Below are 22,011 nucleotides of genomic sequence, written 5' to 3'. Positions count from 1 at the left end.
TGAAAGTGGACTGCAGTTGTGGCCCGTCACACAACACACCGGAGAGAGAGTGTTACGTGACTCAGAGCTGTTTACAGTCCCAATCGTCAGCTGAAATTTACATGTCAACAGCCAATCAAACGTCGATAGCTTGAAGGATGCTATTGACACTACATGAAAATTTATAGCAGGCTTCTTCGAAAGCGAACTTCGAGCGTTCTCGAAGACCTTCAATTTGAAATGGCGTACGGTGGGTACAATGCTGGGGTAGCCGCAGCAGGGGCTATGGATCGTGCAGCGGCCACCATGGCGAAAGTAGTGATGGAGATTGCGAACTCGTCCGACTTCGATCCTGAACAAATTCGAGGTGAAAAGCTAACGCTTTCGCAAGCGTACTGCCTGTTGTGGCAAAATTCCGAACATGGCGATGTGGATGGGAGGAAATTTGGCATAGAAAGTAATAGCGGAGCGACTGCGGCGGCGATTGTGGATTTGATTGTACTCGGTAAAGTGGAAATTGAAATCGAACCTAACACAACTCTTGGCATGAAAAACGACCATTATCGTCTGAAGGTAAAGTAATCTTGCATTAGGCGACATCTGTTTTAAGGTTGATTACACCAAGGCAAGTACATTTATTTGTCAGAAATATTCTTCCTTCAGGCGTGACCGCTTTACTCGACAATGTTAGTTAAAAAGATGACATGGTTTGCGGAGTGTTGAAGTATATTTGATGATATGCGTTTATTACGCGTTCGACAGGCCACACACAATTAGAGCGAAAAACTGCTGTGGGGTTATTAAAGTGCATCGTGATTGTCTGCGATTCTTACAGCTACCTTGTGTTTTTAGATTAAAAATTTCTTGTAACTGCAGTTTTGGCCCGTCACACAACACACCTGAGAGAGGGTGTTACGTGACTCAAAGCTGTTTTCATGTTTACAACAGCCAATCAAAAGTCGATACCGTTGAGGGTGCTACTGACACTAAATGCAAACTCATTGGAGGCTCTTTCGAAAGCGAATTTCCAGCGTTCTCGACGGCCGTCGATTTGAGATGGCGTATGGTAGGTACAATGCTGGGGCAGCCGGGGCAGTGACTCTGGATAATGCAGCGAGAACCATGGCAAAAGTAGTGATGGAGATTGCGAACTCGCCGGACTTCGATCGAGAACAAATACCTCAGGGGGTCGCTGCAGACACTAAATGTAAATTTATAGCAGGCTCCTTTGAAAGAGAGAATTTGGGTGTGGGAATATACATAATATATGTGTATATCTTAGTGAACAGGCTGTAAGTTTTTTACGCACTTATTTACGTCGCTCCGAGCGTTCTTGAAAATCGTCAATTTAAGATGGCTGGAGCGGGAGGTGCAGCAGTGGCAGGGGCTATGGATCATGCAGCGGGCACTATGGCGAAAGTAGTGATGGAAATTGAGAACTCCCCAGACTTCGATCGTGAGCAAATTCGAGGTGAAAAGTTAACGCTTTCGCAAGCGTACTGCCTGTTATGGCAAAATCCCGAAGATGGCGATGTGGATGGAAGGAAACTTGGTATAGAAAGTAATAGCGGAGCGGCTGCGGCAGTGATTGTGGATTTGATTGTACTCGGTAAAGTGGAAATTGAAATCGAACCTAACACAACTCTTGGCGTGAAAAACGACCATTACCGTCTGAAGGTAATATAAGCTTCCGTTCGGTAACAACTATTCCAAGGTTGATTGCACCGCGACAAATTCATTTCTTTGTCAGACATTCTCTTCCATGCAAATCCATGTTAACTGGCTATGTTCGTTAGAAAAACAGATGACTTGGTTTGTTATATTTGATGTTAGTATAATTTCAGAGCTGAGCAAAGAGTTTCCAGCAGTCTGATTGGTCGAGCGGTTCCTTATATGACGCTATATAAACCGCTCCACGCGGTTTCTATAAAATGTTAAAATATAATGTTAATAAATGTTACTAAAATGTTATGATTTTAGAAATTTCTCTGTTGTTCAGCTCCGAAATTATACTAAAACAATTATTCGCCTCAGGCGAGGTGAATATTGTAGAATAATCCCTTTGACTTCATCTCGGGGATTATTCGACAATATTCACCTCGCCTTCGGTGAATAATTGTTAAATATGCGTTACGTGTTCGACAGGCCGCACACGATCAGACCGAAAAACTTCTCAAGTTAATAATTTACCTCGTTTTGATTTTCTAGGATCCTTCGTACAGCTAGCGCTTAATTGTTTTGCAACAACTTTGTTGATTCGAAAATTTTTAGTTACGTTTTGTTTATTTGTTTATTACTGTACTGGGGCTTGAGCAGAAAATAAGTAGTTGTTTATACACTCAGAAAGGGCGAGTTTTCAAGCTAGCGTCAGACTTTCGCGTGAGAAGGGAAACTTATGGCGAAGGTTCCCTACCACAGACCACAGATCACTTGTGCCCAGGTGGTTTGGCCTTCATTTAAATTTAGGGTAGGGAAGAATTGTCTCGAGGAATTCTTTACCAGTTGTTATGATTTATATATATCACATAGCAATATTAAATGCAAACGGCTAATGACAAGTTGAAGGGCTTTCAATGCAAATGTAGCAGTTTGGAAGCTCCAGGGGTCGGTAAATTCACTGAAAATAATTCACCAAAATGAATAAGTGGTTTTGATCTGAGTGGTTTTTAAGTTGGTTAAATGCAGGTGACAGCTGGTGCAGCTGGGGGACTGAATTTGAAATATTTTGTTCGCAGGTTTTTTTTAAACAGGTGAGTTATGCTTTGCTCAACAAAAAAAAACTGTGTGTTTCTGAAGGTTTTGTTGAATGTTTGCACTGAATGTAGCGAAGATTGCATTGTTTAGTTATAACACACATAACTTATCTGAGAAATTTCACTGCATCTTGTAGAACTTTCTGAAGGAAATACCCTTTCTAGCTTAGAAAACTTACACCTTTACATAATGAATACTTGTGATAAAAGTCGCTCAAACATGCAAACTTTCTATGCTGCATGATAGACTTTGAAAGTTAAGGGGCACTGATCAGATCCACAGGGCTTAATCTGAACCATGTTTGCTTTCAGGCTGTCGATGAGAAGCCAACAGGTACATACCTTGATGAAGCCCTTTTTAACAAAATCTTGAAACATCATGAAAAACACCCTGACAAGCCAGAGAAAGTGAAGTCAGTGATTTTTGACGATATAAGTCAACTTAGATCGAAGAATTACTGCTCTACCATTACACTAGGCAGTTTAGTGGAGTTGGGAATTCTTGAAATGAAAGAAAAGATGATGAGCCGCAAATATCCCACAGTAAACAAAGGTAATAATCGATACTCTACAACCTTGTGTCAGTATCAATATTCTCCATTTTCTTTCCTATGTCATATCCTTTGTTATTAAAGACTGGATCATTGGATAATGCAATTCAAGACTTTTTATTGGCGTAGCCATTATGGTATATGAGCCGATATACCATAATCTACAAATGTGGTAAGCCTAAGGGTCAGCTTAAAATTAAAAGGGAGCTAAAGATTTAATAAAATTTAATAATTTAATTTAACATTTTTAATAAAACAATTATTCCACTCACGCTTGTTGGATATGAGATGATTATAGCCAACTCAGCGCTACGCGCCTCGTTGGCTATCTATCATCTCATATCCAATGCGCTCATGGAATAATTGTTAATCATAACATAACCAAAGTAAAGAATGCGCTCTGATTGGTCAATTCATTGTCTACCATTTACCCATGGGTTTACACTGCTGTCATGAGCAAATGCAAATGCAGAGATTTCATTGTTAACTAAAAGGGAACCCTTTTGCTACAATATATCAATGTTATGCTATAAAACAAATGGTTAACACCACAGCATGCATCATTGAGTTATGGATGCACTTGGGAGTTTACTAAGCAATAAAGAAGCCAGAGTTGCACTCATCTATGGCCTTGTGCGACTCTTATGCGCCTTTCGTGTTTAGCAACCTCCTGCTTGCATCCATAACTCAATAGTGTATGCTATGGTGTTTACCTTTTGTTAAGCACTGCATAGCAGAATTGGTTTTAACAATACGTAGTGGAGATGTCATCTACATGAATAGCCTCAAATAGATTATAGGTGAGAACCAATCGAAATGCATGAATGATTTAGCTTATTATAAGCAATTAGTAGATGAGATTGAGTGGTAATTATTAATACAAAAGCAGATAGCACAGACACAAGGTTTGATAATTCATGATATAACAGATAAAACCAAGTTCAATAATTGTTTTGAAATACATTTTTTAAACAATCTGCAAAAGAAAACACCTCTGAGTTTGCAAAAGTTGAGAACACTACACTGACAAGGGGCCTGGAAACTACGCAGACTTCGAACTTGACATGAAAACCCAATATCTGCAACTTTACATGCTGTTGTGTAATAACTGTATGCTCTCGACCAATCAGAGTTTTCATGCTAAGTCTAATGTATAATAATGTACTTTATAATGCAATTGCAACATGGCTCACCCCAAAATTTTGTGAGATGTTGTTGGAGAACTCCCTTTTTTCATTGGGAAATCTCTTTCTATATTGACCACAATTTTTTTTTTTAAATTTAGGACCTGAAGAAAGTTTAGAAAAACAGATTCGTGAGGTTGTTTTGCAAGATGCGAAACCCAGTAGTTACATCCGTGTGCTGTTGGTCTTGGCGCGATGTGCAGACAACTTAAGCGTTCTCAAAGATCCAGTGTTGAAAAAACACTTTTCCAAGGAAGAGTATGGAAAGGCGAAAGAAAAAATTAATCAGTTGGTGGGGCTGGATAAATAGAGCAAAGAGAAGAAGTAAAAGGCTTTCCCCTAAACTGAATGGGTCTTTCGATAAATTACCCTCATCTAGAGCTTGTTTTTCATTATTACAGTGTGTAACTGTTGATATATTTTAAAGGACAAACTATATGAAAGTGTGTTTCAGTGAATGTCGGTCTTAACATTATGCAACGTTTACTTTACATCGTCGTCTAGTTTTATTTGTTGGACTGCTGTCAAACCGCCATTATGCAGCCCCCCTACAAAAAGGTCTCTTTCAAAATCTCGAAATTCTCATCCCAGTTTTAACACTATGATTGACTTTTGTTACGATGGACGCGATCATTATGGCGGTCAAACGTCTGCGTTTTAGAAACGTTTTAATAATGCTAGAAAACTTTCAAACTCTGGTATGTCTTTAATTCGCTTTCTTTGGGGAACCCTATTAGAGGGTAAAGAGAAAAGACTAGTGTCGTTTCAATTTCAAGTGGGAGGTAAAACCAGTCGTAGAATTTTTGCAAAGCCGAATGAAAAACGGCTTTAAAATAACAGAATTTAGGATAAAAGAAAATGGAAAATGTGTGCCCATCACAGTTAAGTTATATGGAACACAATTTTGATTAATTAGATCCCATGCCTTAGAAACTTTGTTTTGCATGTCATACTTACATCAGTACCAAGAAGTACGCACAATTACGTCGGCTGTCCGAAATTAGAGGCCATGATACCCCAATAAGAAAGACTGTAGGTAGTGCTTACATTTAATAATCATTGAGCAAGCTGAACAATGAGAAAAAAATAGAATTTATAGCTGTTTACATGCTAAGTCGTCTTTACTCCACGATCTTGAGGTCTCAATTGCTGCAAACTCAGCCTGAAAGGTTAAGCTTTATTCTGTCTTAGTTTGCAGTTGATTTAATCTTTGCATAGAAGATGGAAGTTTTCAGTAGTAGTTAAAAGCTTATGCGATCCATGATTGTACCTTGTTTACTTCAAATTAAGTGAAGAGCTCCAGTTATTCTAAATAAATGGTATGGATATCCGCTATAACGCTTTGTTGTGTCTATTCTGGATCGACATCAGTAGCTGACCAAAAGCGCGCTCACCCCTCTCCGAAAGCAACAACTGACAGTAAGTTAAGCTTTTAGAGCAATCACAGAGCATAACAAAGGAAAACTATCGCAAACATTGCAGCCTCCAAAAAATAAATGCATGAGCGATATTCAAATTCTTGATATCCACCAGGGCCACGTAAGTTGATGGTGATGGTGGAGCAAGGGGTAACAAGGTGGGGGGGTGAATGGCTTAGCCCACCCCCACCCCCAAATGAAAACTTGTTGTCTCTTAATGGTTTCTGTGCGGAAGTAATGGTATATGCTCTCTTGATCGTGGTTTTTTTTTTTTTTATCAGGATCGTGCTTGAGGCGATAACATATTGCAAAACCGTTTCTTATTGGAACAATTGCCTTCCTAAGTACTTACACGTGTCGATTATGGTAAAATTGTCCACTATTAAGAAAGCAAAGAGTTTTGCTTGTGCTCGCGGACTTTGCAAAGGGCCATAGTGAGAAACTTTCAGCCATGAATTTAGCTTGAACTATCTTGATGCTCCCTTCGTTTGGAAACAATTCGCTGTGTTTCTGGAAGAGAAAAAAAGGGCACTTCTATATAACTTCGTCTCTGCTAGCTCTGCACCCTGAGAACTGGAAAGAGTGTCATATGACTCAGATCGCATCATGTCACGTGACGACTTTGAAAGTTACAAGGTAAGAGACTAGAGCGAGTGCGGACACTTTCAACCAAGTTACATAAATGATTTAGCTCCGCTTCCTGAAAGCAGCTGTGAATTGCCTGTGATTTTGCCAACTTCTAGGCTAGGTCATTATGGCCACCAAAACAAGAAATTACGGTAGAGGAATTCTGCGTTTTACTTCACTGCAGCCCTGTAGACGACCAGGACAAACAGCTTCTGCAAACGATACTCTCAAACAGGAAGGAGCACTGTTAAATTCTCGCGTGCAAAATGGTGGCGAAATGCACGTGCAGAGAAACGGTGGAGTAGGTACTTGATTAGTAAGGAAGTTCAACGTTTAAAATCAGAATTCGGAAAGAATTTTCATATAATCCCATACTCTGCTAGAACAAAGCTGTAGTCCCAAAGGTAATCTATTGTTCTGCCTTGGTTGTCTTTTGTCCACGCACTAGTACAGCTGTGCATATATAGTAAAGTATGGGATTGTAAGGAAGTCTTGCCTAAAATTCCACCCAGTGGTCACTATATTAGGCACGTTATCATGAATTATCAATGCTGAGGTCTGAGTTATTTCCTGAAGCCGAAGTCTGAGGTAAACCAGTGATCGTTTTTGTCTAAACACATCAGGTGAGCGAATGCACCCCAGCCAAAACAGGGGAACTGATATCCCAGGATATGCCCCGTGTGATATTTTCCCATTTTCAAACCTTACATCCACTTTGAAAACAAGTCTTCATTTAAAATTTAATTCCAGATGAGGAAGCATTTTGCTTTCACTGCAGAAGATACTGAGTGTAGTTATTGTCACCTAGCACCTCTTCTAATCAAGTTGCATTGGTTGCCGATTCGGTCTAGAATTGTATTCAGGATTCTTCTGTTAACTTTCAAGATCTTGCATGGCACAGCTCCCACTTACTTGGATTCATTGATTTCTCTAAAGTCTCAGTCATGCTATAAACTGAGAAGCTCTTGTGACACCCTCTTGCTTAAGCAACCCGGATTCAAATTTTAAGTGACACTTCATCATCATCATAAACTTTATTTCATCTCAAATTTTAGAGTAGCTTGTTGGAGCTAATATCTTCGTGAAAACATAAAATGGAGATTATCTATATATATTCATACATATATCTGTACAAGATCTAAAATACTAATTATACTAAAATATACTAAAATACACATTATTTAGAAATATAATTATGTAACATATCAGTAGAAATTAACAGAAAAGTGAAGATAAGTGGGAGCGACTATACACAGATACAACCTTGGATTATCTTTCTAAAGTCTTTAAATGCACTCATGCGGATATAGTCAGGCAGTGTATTCCATAGCTTAGCTGAGAAGTATGAAAATGAACTAAGGCCATAACTAGTTGTTCTAGGTTTTCTATGTGACAGTATGTAAGACTTAATCCCAGGACACTTGGTGACAGGTTGTTTACTTGCGCAGCACCTAAACTCTGGAATGCATTACCATTCGAAGTTAGAAACTCTAAGTCATTGGAAATTAAAAAAAAAAAAAAATTCTTTTTATAGGATTACACAATTACTGGTGAACCAGTAGTTTCCACTGTGGTCCTTGCAAACAAATGAAACAAATGGTCTAAATTGAACATAATATCATTAAGAACATCATTAAGAACCCCAACTGGCCGGAGGCAAACCAGTTGGCTATTTACAAGCGTGGCCAAGGATCTGAACTCGGGGCTACCGTGAAACAGATCCAGTGGTCAGGGAGGGACTCGAACCCGGGAGCGGCGGATTACAAGTCCGACACTCTAACCACTCAGCCACACTGCCTCTTTTTAGTCAAAGTTAAAAACACACCTTTTTCGTTTAGCATTTTTATCTTATCCTGAACATGATATTATAGCAGTATTAGTATAACATTAGTATTTGTATGTAGTTCTAGTATTTATTTTATTTTAATAGTTGTTAATCTGGGGCTCGGATTTTTTTCTATTATTAATTATTAATGTGTTATTTTATTGTGAAGTGTATTTGAACATTGTATGGAATTTGCGCTATGCAAATTATTATTATTATAGAAGAGATATGTTTGTTTGTTTGTTTGTTCATTAAAGAGAACACTGAAAGCTGTTTGTAACCATTCCTTTACCCTTCACAGCAAAAATTCTTGAATTATAATAAAACACAATTGCCTCCATAATTTGCTAAAATATGCTCATCATAGAAAATTATCAATTCATCAATTCATGAGCTCAGAACAAATTATATTGGAGACAAATGTCTGATTATGTTTCCTTACCATATTAAGGCTATCATTTATTTGAATTAAATTTGTGTTCAAATTTGTTCTTATTAGGGAACGTCCCTACACCACCAGCACAAAAAGGAGGTAAACCAGTAAGATTATTGGCAAAGTACAACTATAAGGCGAATCCAGCCAAACCTGGAGGATTTGATGAGTTAGCTTTAACACAAGGAGAGAAATTAGTTTTTGTCCAACCGCACCCTTTAAATCCATTCTGGTGGGAGGCAAAGAATGAAAATGGAGAAGGAGGATTCGTACCAGCAAGTTATATGATGGTAAGCTTCAGTTTATGGACCACACAAATGTGATCATTGCTTACTTCCTATCTTTAAGATGATAGGTTGTCTAAATCTGTTAGAAAAATTGTCAAAGACACAAATGTGTATGTTTTTTTTGTTGTTGTTGTATATAATTGGAATAAGTAAGGGCTTCTGTTTAGTGCTGTAAACTCCAGAGGGGTGGAATGGGTTTGAGGTCAGGCAAGGGTTATTGATAGTGTTATACTTTTTGGGTCTAACTTTTATTGAAGCACAGAGAAGCAAGGAGAAGCTCTGCTGGCCATGTGCATCAGTTTGTTGACTTTAAGTCCTTTGAATATTACCTGGAAACAATCCTTGGAAGTGATAATTCATTCTAAGGGTCTTTTCGAGGTGGCATTGATATTTTATATACATTTTGAAATAGTTACAGTTTTTTTTTTGTAGATTTGATTTTAAAGACTTGTTTCCCATAAGGTTCTTGAAGACAAAATTACCTCTCTACCGTGGCTTGAAGATGCTGAAAAGGAAGACACAGGAATAGAAAATGAACAGGCCAAAGGCAATCCAGGTGCCAAACCAGCTCTCAGACCTTATGTATCGGGTGAGTTTCTCCAACAGCAAATTATATCCTGTGGAGAGGAATAAAGCTAGAAATTGGGTTAATACCCCTTACTAATGAGCCACTTGGCCGCTAAGACTTAATCCTTTACATCCTAACATCAGTATGCATATTCTCCATACTGTTCTCTATACATTTCCTTAAGAGCTGACAAGGAGAATTTGTTTAACAATCATGAGAGCTTCTCTAGATGGTGATCATTTCCTTTATTCTCGAAACCATAATGCTTGATTCAAGGTGATATTGTAAGGAGAAATAAGAAACCAGTCACTGCTGCAGGGCTCGACACTTAATCGACATTAACGGTAGCCTACTAGCCACAGACTAGTAGAAATTCACTTTTGGCTAGTGGTTTTCAATTTCCACTAGCCAGTTTGGCTAGTAAACAGACTGAAATTGTCATAACATCTAAAAACATCTAAGATGTCACTAGCCACTTGGCTAGTAAGTTGAAAAGTTAGTGTCGAGCCCTGTGTTGGGGAATAAGTGTTAACCCAACATGGTTTTTTTTTTTATCTAGAGTTGAACACAGACTCCTTTTTTCTCTGCAGCATATGGTTCAAGTAAAAGCGATTCAAGTCAAGAGAACCAATACTACTGTGAAATATGTGATAAAAAGTTGAATGGACCCATTCCCTATGAAGTTCACCTGAACAGCAAAGCGCACAAAGAAGAAGTGGCAGTGAGAGAAGAGTTTAACTCTTAACCCTTTCACGCCTTGGATCTGTTTGTTAATTCTCCTCTCTAGCTGCTACACATTTCCATGTAAATTAGTTACAAGAATTTGGTGTTGGATCAAGATGATAACTTCCACCTGTTAAGTTTGAGTATTCTCATTACCTTTTTGCTGGATGATGGATATTTTAGCAAGAAGTTACATGTTAATCACTTCTGGAAGTTCGAGGGTTTACAAATGCTGTTAACTCTTATTTGTTTTGTTAAATTAACACTTTTACTCCCAAAATCTCTTAAGAACAGCTCCTTGCTGTTTGCCATACAATTCTTGTGATGTTAGTACAAATAATTTGGTATTAGCTAGTAATTCCTTTGTTGATATCTTTTCTTTATTCTCATCACTTGTCTTCTTGATGTTGTATTGATATTGTAAGGAGAAATTCTGCCTTGGTCACTCATGGGAGTAAAAAAAGGTTGAAGCTTGTTGCATGTAGCCTTCATAAAAAGCCAATCAACTTGAAACTAGTAAAACTTCTGTTGTTTCTCTCATCAGCTTGTGCCAATAATGTCTGGGATACAAGTTAAAAGAATGTTTCTCTGAAAGTTTATAACATGTTAGTAATTCAATGCTGTAGGTTGTACACCCAGAGTTGCAGAGTATCAGAATTTTTAATGGCAATTAAGCTCAGGGGAAATTGTATTTATTTTTCATATTTGTTTCTCCGAAAAGTGTAATTTATTTGAGTACTAGGTAATGAAATAATAAAATTTGCATTTGGTACATAAATAGTGAAGAATTTAATAAATGTTAATTTCAAATAGATGAAATTAAGTAATTGGGTATTAAAATTTTAGAGGTGTAGATTTTTAAATATTGATTCACAGGGTTTGCAGTCAGGATCAAGAAATTAATACTTTTGAAACTCAGACAGTAAGGATATGTGATCAGCGGACAAAACTACTAGGCGAAGACCTCTACTATTCGCAAGTTTGATATTTTAAAATTTACCCTCAAGTCCATAGTGTTTGCATAAGTATCGGGAAACAGACCCCTGGTCCGGCATTACTCTCTTTTACAGGAGTTTGACAGCACATAGAGACATTCAAGGATATACTCCAAATAAATGTAAAGACCCAAATTTCTCGGAACTGTTGTTCGCTAAATGACTTGCAAAACAGCAAGCAATGAGTTTCCTATACTGCGCGGCTACTAAGCAACGTCAACATGATACTCAACAACGCGATGTTATGTATTCTGTAAGGGGCCAACTATAATCAAAGTTTACATCATGTTATTAATGACTCGAAACTTGTTGATGAGATATAAGTAAAGCACTGGCCCTGAAGTTGGCATGAATGGTTGAATCGTCCATCTGAGGGCTACCTTTGTCTGCTCGCGGGAATAAGTGAAACATGAGTAGTTCTTGGCAGCCCAATCCGAATGCAAAGCCGTTTGTACCGGCGTCCGCTTTCTTCACTTTACCAATTCCTTGCGCCAAGATCCGCATTCGAAAGAAAGGGATATTTAGCAGGATGATTCAGTGGATCCTGGTGATAGTGTTATGTGTGACTGTGATTATAAATTTTATTTTTATTTGGGATACCACGAAGAAGTATACCAGGGATAGAACTCTACTCAATTCAAACACAGCTGATGAAGGAGTTGGAATTTCGAACCATAACGAAAACAGAGGTACGCTTTAGTAACTGACTAATATCCTCGAGTAAGATTTACTTATAAATTAAAACTACATTCTTTTTCTGTGTCCCTACCGAAGGCATTTAATACCATAAAGTAGGAGAAAGTAATGTTTATTTCAAAATACTACTTAAATATTTATTGAGTTTGCACTTTCATTCATTTAGGAATTGTAAACGGGTAAAATTTCAAGTCGTTAAGATTATATGTCCACGTGCAACTTACTTATTATGACTTTATTCTCGTCCTTCCGTGAGCAAGTGTTTGATTTGGTTCTTGTCATCTTCCAAAGCAGGATGCCCTTGGTATTAAAAACACTCGTAAACGCTCAAAACTCACAGAAGGTATCGTTTTAGAAGCTTAGAATTAGAAGTCTTCGCTGATGTCTTAGTATATCACCTATTTTCACCTCTGCAATGGTAGCAAAAATTATGTATACAGCTTAAGTTAGTTTGAGTTGATAAAAAATTACAGGTTCTATAGCTGAGGGCCGAAGGATCACTATAGAAGTCCAGTCGAGCAAAGATGTAGCCTCTATCACTGTGGATGGAACCAAGGTACTGTTGAAGAAACAACTTTTAGATGATAACAGAAGCTTATGACCTTTATAGGTAATGAACTTCTTATGATAGCCATGGAATATTTTCACTAAGGAAACCAGAGGTACTATTTGTATTTTGAGAAAAAATTTAGTCTTTACATTGAAAATAGTTCCTTGATTTTTTTAATTTACAAAACAGGTTTGCTCTACTAGTATAATTAAGATAATTTACTGTGACTGCGGCAATTGTAACTTCTCAACACCACAATTACTGTAAAAAAGGCGACCTATTGATGGTGAATGATGTGGGTTGAAACTTAAAAGTAATAAATAAATACAAAATTACAACAATTGATTGAGTAAAGGTGATAGGAAAGGAATACACTGAGCCAACTTAAAACAACAATACTTACATTGTTACGATTACTGCAAAACTGTACTTGATGAAAAAACACTGTCCAAAGACGAAACGAAGAATAAAAGAACCACTTGAAAGCGAACTGCAACTAGTGCAACTACTGAAAAAAAGAGGGCCCTGAACAGAGAAAACTAAGTTTATCCATGCATGAAAAACTTAAATTAATGCATGTGAAAACAATTTACTGAAAGTGCAATTGATGCCAGTAATTGCAAAAGAAACAATAATGAACGAAAGTATGTGATATGGAAAACAACAGAAGCTAACTAACCGAAGAAAAAACACTAATAGATGACAAGAAACAGCAACAACACAAAAGAAACACCCTAATTAATGATTGAATACATGTGGCATGCTAAGATCTTATAACTAGCACAAAAAACACTTAAATCTTGTTGCCTTAAAACAATTCAGCACAGTCATCGAGCATCATAGACCAAATCTGAACTTGCAATATCAAATTCTTTGTCAGGAACTTAGATTTTTTTTTCTTTGTCAAGTGTCTGAAAATGAAATAATTATTATTATTTTATGTTGTGGGAAGGTGTTAGAGGCTACAGATGAACAAAAGAGGGGAATAAGTGTTGCAGTTCTAAACCAGATGACAGGTGCTGTCATGGCAACAAGGTCGTTTGATACTTTTGCTTCTAAAGAGGACTCAGATGCCTTGGTGCTGTTCATCAACATGGTGTCTGATGGTAGAATTATCTGCTTTACAATACGAGTGAGTTGGTCTTTGTTCATACTGTATTTCCTTGAATAAGTGCCCATGCTCCAATAAGTACCTTTCCTGAATAAGCACCAACCCCCCCCTAGGCCACATTTTTAAACCAGCACCACCCCCCTTAAATATATGTGCTCCTCCATCCTCCCTCGCTCATAATAATAAGGATACATGGAAAACCTGTTTCTATTGCCACTTTATTTATAACTTCCTAAGCTTCAACTACAGTGGAAACATTTCAGGAGAATAATAAGTAGCCCCCTTCAATTGAGCACTCTCCTTCTTTTAGCTGAAGTTTTAAATGAGTGCCTGGGTGCTCATTTAAGGAAATACTATATTTTAGATTTATTGGTAGTGCATGCATTCCAAAAACAAAATGCTGCTATTAAAGACTAAAAGAGAGTTGCCTCAGTTGATACTCCTGATTCAACATATCATTTTCCTTGCATGAAAAAATGCAATAAGCACTATTGATTTCCTCTCTGCTTCTTCAACCAGCTTGTGAATAAAAATTTTATTTTGCATCTTTTCAGTGCGTAAATGTCAGTATGTATATAATGAATGAGACTATCTGACACCTGGAGAGAAGTCTGAGCACAAGTTTTATGTACTTGTATGTCCTAAGGAAGTTTGAGTTAACTACTTAAAAAGGCATCAGTTAACCTTTTATACCCTGACATCAGTAAGCATATTCTCTGTACTGTTCCCCATATATTTCCCAAGGCACTGACAAGGTAGGGCTCAACACTAACTTTTCAACTTACTAGCCAAGAGGCTAGTGACATCTTAGATGTTCTTAGATATTATGACAATTTCAGTCTGTTTGCTAGCCAAACTGGCTAGTGGAAATTGAAAACCAATTGAAAACCATAGCGGTTCTTAGAAAGATAAGGAGATTCATCCCTATTGAACAGCGCACACTTTACTACAATGCTATGATCAAACAAGTAATGTTGTATGGGTCAACTGTCTGGTCAAACTGCTCAGCTGATGACTTAACAAGAATCCTTAAGCTGCAAAAACGTGCTGCCCGAGTAATTTTGGCAGCTGACACAAGATCAAATAGCGTAAATCTTTTTAATAAATTAGGGTGGCTCCCATTTTATGATGAAGCTAAAATCAATAAGTGCTCACTAGTCCTTAAGCACCTTCAAGGAAACTGCCCCAGCCACATGTATGACCTTCTTAAATGCAATGCAGATTTACACACACGCAGTGGGCGGTACAGTGCCTTAAACCTCGTCTGCCCCAGATATAATCACGTATCTGAGGGAGGGAGAACTTTTAACGTGTCCACAACCGGGCTCTGGAACTCTCTGCCTATTAACCTTAGGAAAGTTAACATGTGTAACCTCATCTAGAAAGGCTATTTATAGACATTTTTTATCCAGATACAATGACGTTGATCATTTTAGCATAACTGAAACTTAATTTTACTCATAGTTTTATGCTAATCCAACATTTCATAACCTTCCTCTCGCTTGACCTATCCCAGCTGTATTCTTGTTGTAATTATAGTTTGTAGATATTCATTGTAAGAATATCTTTATAAGTGTAATATAGTTTTCACTATTGTTAGTCCTATTCATACATACACTTATACTTCCTTTCTTTATGACATGTATTTTGTTAACTTAACTTTGTTTTACAAATTTAGTTTGAGGGCCACTAGTTACTCAGTTTAAGCACTGTCCCGTGTTACCCTCGTTAAATAAAGTTGATTGATTGATTGATTGATTGACTAGCCAAAAGTGAATTTCTACTAGTCTGTGGCTAGTGGGCTACCTTCAGTGTCGAGCCCTGCAAGGAGAATTTGTTCAACAATCAAGAACTTTTTTTATTAGTTGGTGATCATTTCCTTTATTCTCATTTCCTTAATTAGTGATTCAGGGGTGATATTGCAAGGAGAAATTAGATGCCAGTCACTCTAAGGGTTTAAGAGTTAACTATTTTGATGTATGTATGCTAGGAAAACTTGAAGGCTATGTTTACAAGGTATTAAAAGCTCTGTTGATGACAGTGGTGCTATTTTCAATTTACATGTACCGTATGAATACGCTGAATCATGCAACAACAAAAACATGTTTTTTGCAAAAATCTAATTTTTCTGTTTTCCAGGATGAAGGGACGTACCAACTGAAGAAGACAGCACGGAACTTGATGAGTACACTTGGAAGTGAAAACTTTAAGAACCTGAACTTCAGAGACATGTGGGCCTTTGTGGTGCATAAACGAGGCTCTGTCAGTGCAGAGGGGCATAGAAAGGCCACCAATTTTGACACCTGGGGAGAGCCCCTAACAATTCAGGCCCTAGTGACACTGCAGTCACAGGACAGTGCTTCTTGTTCATGGGAAGAAAGTGATGTCACCAAAAGGAGAAGAGAATTCTGTGAGAAGTTTGAAGGATATGGCAGTGTGTGTAGTTGTAAGTGATGTGATGTGGCCTTGAATGAATGTGCAACTCTTGATTGATGATTTGAACATGTGGGTAACATGTGATGTGTAGTCTGATCATCCGGGTGAGCATAGTCCTGAGAAGTACTTTTAACAGTGGTGATGACTGCTGTTTCAACAATCTGAGTCACAGTGATCATCAGAGTCAATTAAATAGTTGTCGTTGGTTGAATGTTCAAAGTCCAATTTGTTTAAAATGATTGGTCAGTTTTGCCATGGAGTTATTGGCTCTAAAACTGAAGTGGTACAAGTCGGTTGTGTTGAATTGTTTGTCACCAGTGTTAAGCTGGTCAGCTGGATACAGCAAACGAATTTGAAATTCCATGGGTGCAAAGATTGCAGGGTTTAATTATAGAGATATGCTTCTTGGGAAGAAATGTTAAGTTTGGGGTGAAAGATGGTGAGAATCTTCATTTACAATTATAGTGGTAACGGTAGTACTTAAACTTTAACCCTTTACACCCTAACATCAGTATGCATATTCTCCATACTGTTCTCTATACATTCCTAAGGTGCTGACGAGGAGAATATATTTGACGATCAAGAGCTTCTCTAATGGGTGATCATTTCCTTTATTCTTGTGTCCTCATTGTTTCATTCAAGGGTGATATTTTAAGGAGGAATTAGCTGGTGGTCCTTGAGGTTAAAGGATTTTTCCTCTACTTATAACTAGAATTATTAAAAACTGGATCATTGGATAATGCAATTCAAGACTTTTTATTGGCTTAGCCATTATGGTTTATGAGCCAATATACCATAATCTACAAATATGGTAAGCGTACGCGTCAGCTTAAAATTAAAAGGGAGCTAAAAAATTTGTCTAATATAAAGATTTGCCTTATATCTTGGGGGCATTTTTAATAAAACAAATACTCCACTCGCGCTTGTTGGATATGAGATGATTATAGCCAACTAAGCGCTACGCGCCTCGTTGGCTATCTATCATCTCATATCCAATGCGCGCTCGTGGAATAATTGTTAATTAACCTGTCTCTTTGATTTGTTTGCATATTTGTTTTTTTTGTGTGTTTTTTGTTTTTTTCTATTCCAGGCTCAAACCCTGCCCCACTTGACATCAAAAGTGATCCTTTACCAAACAGAGAGAAAATGACTCTTCCAATTGCAATCATTGCTAGCAACAGACCAAACTACTTGTACCGGATGATCCGGTCTGTCCTCTCTGCTCAGGGGGCAGATCCTAGCAAAGTTACTGTCTTCATTGATGGATACTTTGAAGAGCCTTTGGCTGTTGCAAGATTATTTGGTGTCCGAGGAATCCAGCATACCCCTGTCAGTAGCAAGAATGCAAGAATATCTCAGGTGACTTAGGGGGGGAGGAGTGGGGAAATGAAAGAAGTTATTTGAAATAGTAATGTTTTGTTATCTGCAAAATGCTTTCAGCTGAAAGCAGACTTTTAAATTTTTTTAATAAATGGGGTAAGTTTCTGAAGAAAATGTGACACTGCATTGGTGAAAAGTATAATTTGGCTTTATCAACTGAGTTGATTTGGCCACCAGAAAGAGTTTCTAAAAAGTACTTTTAGGGTGGCCAGTTTACATTATCAAGTCAGTTGATAAAACCAAATTATTATCCAACTGTACAAAGTAGAGTACTGTGTTACAGCGACTTCAATATCCAAATGATATACCAACAATTGGAATGAAGTGTTTCGTTCTTCTCAACAGCATTACAAAGCAAGTTTGACGACCACCTTTAACCTGTACCCAGAAGCTAAGTTCATGATTATTCTAGAGGAAGATCTAGATGTGTCAACAGATATCTTCTGGTATTTTTACCAGTTGTTACCGTTGTTAGAACAGGACGAGAGTTTATATTGTATATCGGCGTGGAATGATCAGGTATGATGTGAAACAAAAATATTACAAAAAAATGACCAACGTTCGACTTGTTATCACTTGTTATCATCAACGTCCGACTTGTTATCACTTGTTATCACCGCACGCACTTGTCTGTAAGAAAGGCCAGCGGTTCAAAGCGATCTAGCAAGCTTCCACGGTCAAGCGTTTTAGTTAGAGAAATTAATTTGCATATTATAGGAATTTATATAAAATTTCGACAGAACAGGAACATGTTGTGCCTTAAGGAAAAACGTCGGAGGCTTTAGGGCGAACTGGTTAAGGTAGGGGCGAACTTGCAGTAGTAAAGCTTTGCTTTAAACCCTTGTTATGACAAAACAAATTACTTTATCTATTGAGCTAACCGCCTCCCGGTTAGCTCAATGGATAGAGCGCTGGACTGCTGTGCGGGAGGTCGAGGGTTCGAGACCCGGGTCTTAAAATAATTGAGAAGAATTTGCTACCTTTCTATAACATCAAGAAACGGTTAGATATTCTAATTTTCTCGGATAGGGACGAATAAACGGAGGTCCCGTCTCCTGCAGGGTTGGGGTAGGAGACGTTAATTTCCCACACACGAGATTACTGTGTGATGGATGTCCTCCCCTGGGGTGGGGGGGAGGGGGTGGGTGTTTTAGAGGGCCACTAGGGAGAATACTTTCAAAGTAATTGGTGTCACCCTCTTAAAATAAAGGTTGTTATTAATACAATATGAAGTAAACAAGTGATGAGAATTAAGAAAAATATCAATTAGTGGATTATTAGTTGATCCAATACCAAATTCTCTAAAGTAACTCATAAGAACTGTGGCAGATAGTTAGGAGAACTCTGAATGAGATCTTGGGAATAAAGGGTTAACAGACCCAAGCTAATTGTTGTGAATTGAAGTAGAATCTTTTGTAAAGGTATATTGATAAATTACAATCAGATTTCTTAAAAAAAATAATTCATGTCTGTTTCTTTAGGGTTATGAACACACTGTTGGTGATTCGTCCCTTTTGTATCGAATAGAAACTATGCCTGGACTTGGTTGGTAAGTTGTTTTGTAGAATGACTGGATGGAGTCGGATGGAAATGGGTTCGTTGCCTCCTCAAATGTCCATGAATTTCCCCCAGCAATTCGTCAAGTGAACTTGACAGCTGGTTCTTGTCGAGACACCAAGGAGGAGAGAAGCACAGTGTGTGGTGCTTTTCGCCCTAAGCTGAAGTATTTTCACCTGGTCTCCTAAGTGCTAGTATGAAACTAAAATGCACTGAATTTACGTGCGTTATTTCCATCGACGCAAGAAGAATTATCAATTAAATGTAATTTAATATCGAGCTCTGACGCAAAGAGTACCCACAAACAGAAGGAAAATGAGACTAGTAGAAAGCGTGGATTGCTTGTGCCACGTCAGAGAGTCAGTGGAAAGTCTTCCACCTGCTGGCGGGGTTAAATTCGGCTAAAGAGCAACTTTAGTAGAGCCACCTGGAAATAACGTTGGAGGAGGAGGGGGGAGTTTGTCGCTGGACGATAGAGCCTCAAGCATTTGGGCGTTTTGTTAGCAACACAAGTCGCAAGAACCCTGAAGTGTAATGCTATTCAAGACCTGTTCAAGCTGGCTTAAGCGATTTTCGAAAGGATAATTCAATGATAGTGTAGAAATGCAATTACCACTTCAAACTCTATTTATTAAATGGACCCAACCTATTAGTAGCCCAGGTAAGACTGGTATTTGAAGGCAGGCTGAATTTGAATCGACCTCGATTCCGCGTGAAATGACCAGCTACCTGAATTTGGTCCTTTCCGCGACTTTCCTCACTTTCCTTCATTTTTCTCCATATAAACACCCACAACCCACAATTCCTCTATTCGCTCTGACGAAGGGCTAACGCTCGAAAGATCAGCTTCAGAAGCTTTTTACGGTGTCCAATTTACATTCTCAGCTCAGTTGTCAGAATTTTCTTTCCTCACTTCACGATAGAGTAAAAATAGTCGGCTTTTTTCTTAACTAGAAATATTTATTGAGTCTTTTCCTTTCCATCTTTTAGGGTGCTAAAACGAAAGTTATACAAGGAAGAACTTGAACCAAAGTGGCCAACACCAGACAAGTTCTGGGACTGGGACATGTGGATGAGGCTCCCTGAGATCAGACTGGACAGAGAGTGTATAATTCCTGATATTTCCCGCACATATCACTTTGGATCGAAAGGCCTTAACATGCACCCCTATTTTCAAGAAATGTATTTTAAAAAGCATGCTCTGAACACCGAGTCAAATGTCAAGTTTAACGTGGAAAAAATGACGAAAGAGAATTACGAGATAGAGATCGAGAGATTAATTAGGTCAGTCATTAGTAGTTAATGGGGCTTGTTTGGATCCTAACCAACCAGGAAAAGGGATTTGATACCACGTGACATAAATGAACCAATCTGAATGTAGCGTTGTGTGACATTTCAAGTTTGAGAAATATCGCTAATACTGCAATATGATTGGTTCAGTCATGTCACGTGGTATCGAATACCTTTTCCTGATGGGTTAGGAGCCAAAACAAGCCCCAATAACTACTGTAATTCTCCTATATGTCTCTAAATGTTTTTGCACTTTTAAGGTCTAATTTTTTGCCCTATTCTTTCTTGCCGTGGGAACTATGGTTCCAATCAGTTACCTAAGGCCTCCCTCCCTGTCACCCCCGACCCCACCCTCCTTTGCTCTCTGTCGTTAGTGGCCACCGTACCCCGGTTGAAGGGGAATACTTTGTCTCAAAGCATCGTCGGAATTTTCCTCAAGAGTTTCGCGTCTTTTTTCTTGAACTTATTCACTACTCTTCCTTTTGCTTACACAGCTCCTCAAGTACCCTCGATCATTCCAAGAACCCTTGCACAAGCGAGGAGTTCGTTCCGGAAGAGAAGGACAAAAACTTTATATTTTACATTAAAATGGACCACCCCACGGACTGGATCACTTGGAGCGCTCTAGCAAAATGTCTCAAGATATGGGACTTGGATGTGAGAGGTTTTCATAAGAGTATGTGGCGGCTATGGATCAAAGGAAATCATGTGTTGATTGTGGGATGTCCTGCCTCACCGTATTGTCATCATAAGCCATCTGATGTGACTCCTATCTTTATACCGAAAAAGGAAAACGAGCAGTCGTAGTATTGGTATATATGCTCTGTTATTGGTTGAGTTCCAAGCGTCATGCCTCTGTCGACCAATCAGAGTGAAGATCAGTGACTTTTCCCGCGTTCAGCGCTGGTTTTTTTAGCGTCAAGTTGTGCGCGGGTCACTGGTCTCGTGAGGCCTAAGTTTTTATTGTAGACAGTCTTGGGGAAACCGTGCGAGAAAATGTGGTAACTATTGGATTGGTAGCATTTATTTAATTATGTGTTTCTTGCTTATGGGAAATGATCGGAGAGCCTCATTGTTGTGTTTTTGAAAATGATCGTGATAGTGTGTTTCATCTGAGTTTATTCTCTTATCTCTATTTTGACTACTGGGGGGTCCAAAACTCTTTAGAATTTGGCGGGACTCAGAATCGAGAGCTCGCTGCTATTTCTTGCATCCAACTTTTCCACAGAGCGTTTGTTGACCAACATTTCAAAGACAGCGTGCCTAGAATAAAACTTTCTTATGATAAAAAGTGTATGGTGATTTGTTTCAGTTATCAATCATCAGTCAATTTAATTATCACTCCTTTTGAGGTTTTAGTTTAGATGGTTATTAGAAAAAACTGAACGCTTATCTTTGTACAAATTTTCAGTATAATAGGATTTTTCGTCTTGTGATAAAGCGAGGTTGAATTTCTAAGTTTTTGCGTGACATGGTCTTAAAATGGGGTCGCGAGTGCTGTCACGTGGGCTAAACAAAGTTCCGCTGAGATTTCGCGATCTGAACAGTCCTTGTATGAGAATAAGTACTCCTATGGATGTTTATTTTCCCCCAGAAAACGACTACAGGCTTTTAATAGCAAAACTTGATAACATATGTTTTTGTTAGC

At 38.2% G+C, this 22,011-nt stretch overlaps 3 protein-coding genes across 5 annotated transcripts; all 3 read left to right on the top strand.

Annotated features, from left to right (window-relative positions):
• Positions 1 to 119: 119 nt before the first annotated feature.
• LOC111325568 (uncharacterized) lies at positions 120 to 5,805 on the top strand. Of its 2 annotated transcripts, none has more exons than XM_088745104.1 (3): positions 120 to 552; positions 3,045 to 3,285; positions 4,569 to 5,805. In XM_088745104.1, exons 1-3 carry the CDS (start codon positions 154 to 156, stop codon positions 4,775 to 4,777), a joined length of 849 nt encoding a protein of 282 aa, XP_088601230.1. In that variant the 5' UTR covers positions 120 to 153; the 3' UTR covers positions 4,778 to 5,805. The 2 variants fall into 2 exon arrangements, with proteins under 2 accessions (XP_088601230.1, XP_088601231.1); XM_088745105.1 differs by lacking the exon at positions 120 to 552 and adding an exon at positions 607 to 1,656.
• A 747-nt stretch (positions 5,806 to 6,552) lies between these two features.
• Positions 6,553 to 11,126, top strand: LOC111325608 (uncharacterized). Of its 2 annotated transcripts, none has more exons than XM_088745225.1 (4): positions 6,553 to 6,817; positions 8,837 to 9,060; positions 9,520 to 9,703; positions 10,216 to 10,354. In XM_088745225.1, exons 1-3 carry the CDS (start codon positions 6,640 to 6,642, stop codon positions 9,688 to 9,690), a joined length of 573 nt encoding a protein of 190 aa, XP_088601351.1. In that variant the 5' UTR covers positions 6,553 to 6,639; the 3' UTR covers positions 9,691 to 9,703; positions 10,216 to 10,354. The 2 variants fall into 2 exon arrangements, with proteins under 2 accessions (XP_088601351.1, XP_088601350.1); XM_088745224.1 differs by having other exon boundaries at positions 6,557 to 6,817; positions 9,520 to 9,646; positions 10,216 to 11,126.
• Positions 11,127 to 11,550: 424 nt separating this feature from the next.
• LOC111325610 (protein O-linked-mannose beta-1,2-N-acetylglucosaminyltransferase 1) lies at positions 11,551 to 21,654 on the top strand. Its single transcript, XM_022929443.2, has 9 exons — positions 11,551 to 12,032; positions 12,513 to 12,595; positions 13,542 to 13,721; positions 15,840 to 16,146; positions 17,227 to 17,495; positions 17,862 to 18,035; positions 18,998 to 19,065; positions 20,064 to 20,357; positions 20,858 to 21,654. The coding sequence occupies exons 1-9, from the start codon at positions 11,753 to 11,755 to the stop codon at positions 21,168 to 21,170; spliced, it is 1,968 nt and encodes a 655-aa protein (XP_022785178.2). The 5' UTR covers positions 11,551 to 11,752; the 3' UTR covers positions 21,171 to 21,654.
• The last annotated feature ends 357 nt before the right edge of the window (positions 21,655 to 22,011 follow it).

This window comes from Stylophora pistillata, chromosome 14, assembly GCF_964205215.1.
Source record: "Stylophora pistillata chromosome 14, jaStyPist1.2, whole genome shotgun sequence".
Lineage (NCBI taxonomy): Eukaryota > Metazoa > Cnidaria > Anthozoa > Scleractinia > Pocilloporidae > Stylophora > Stylophora pistillata.
This window is presented reverse-complemented; position numbering and strand designations above follow the sequence as displayed.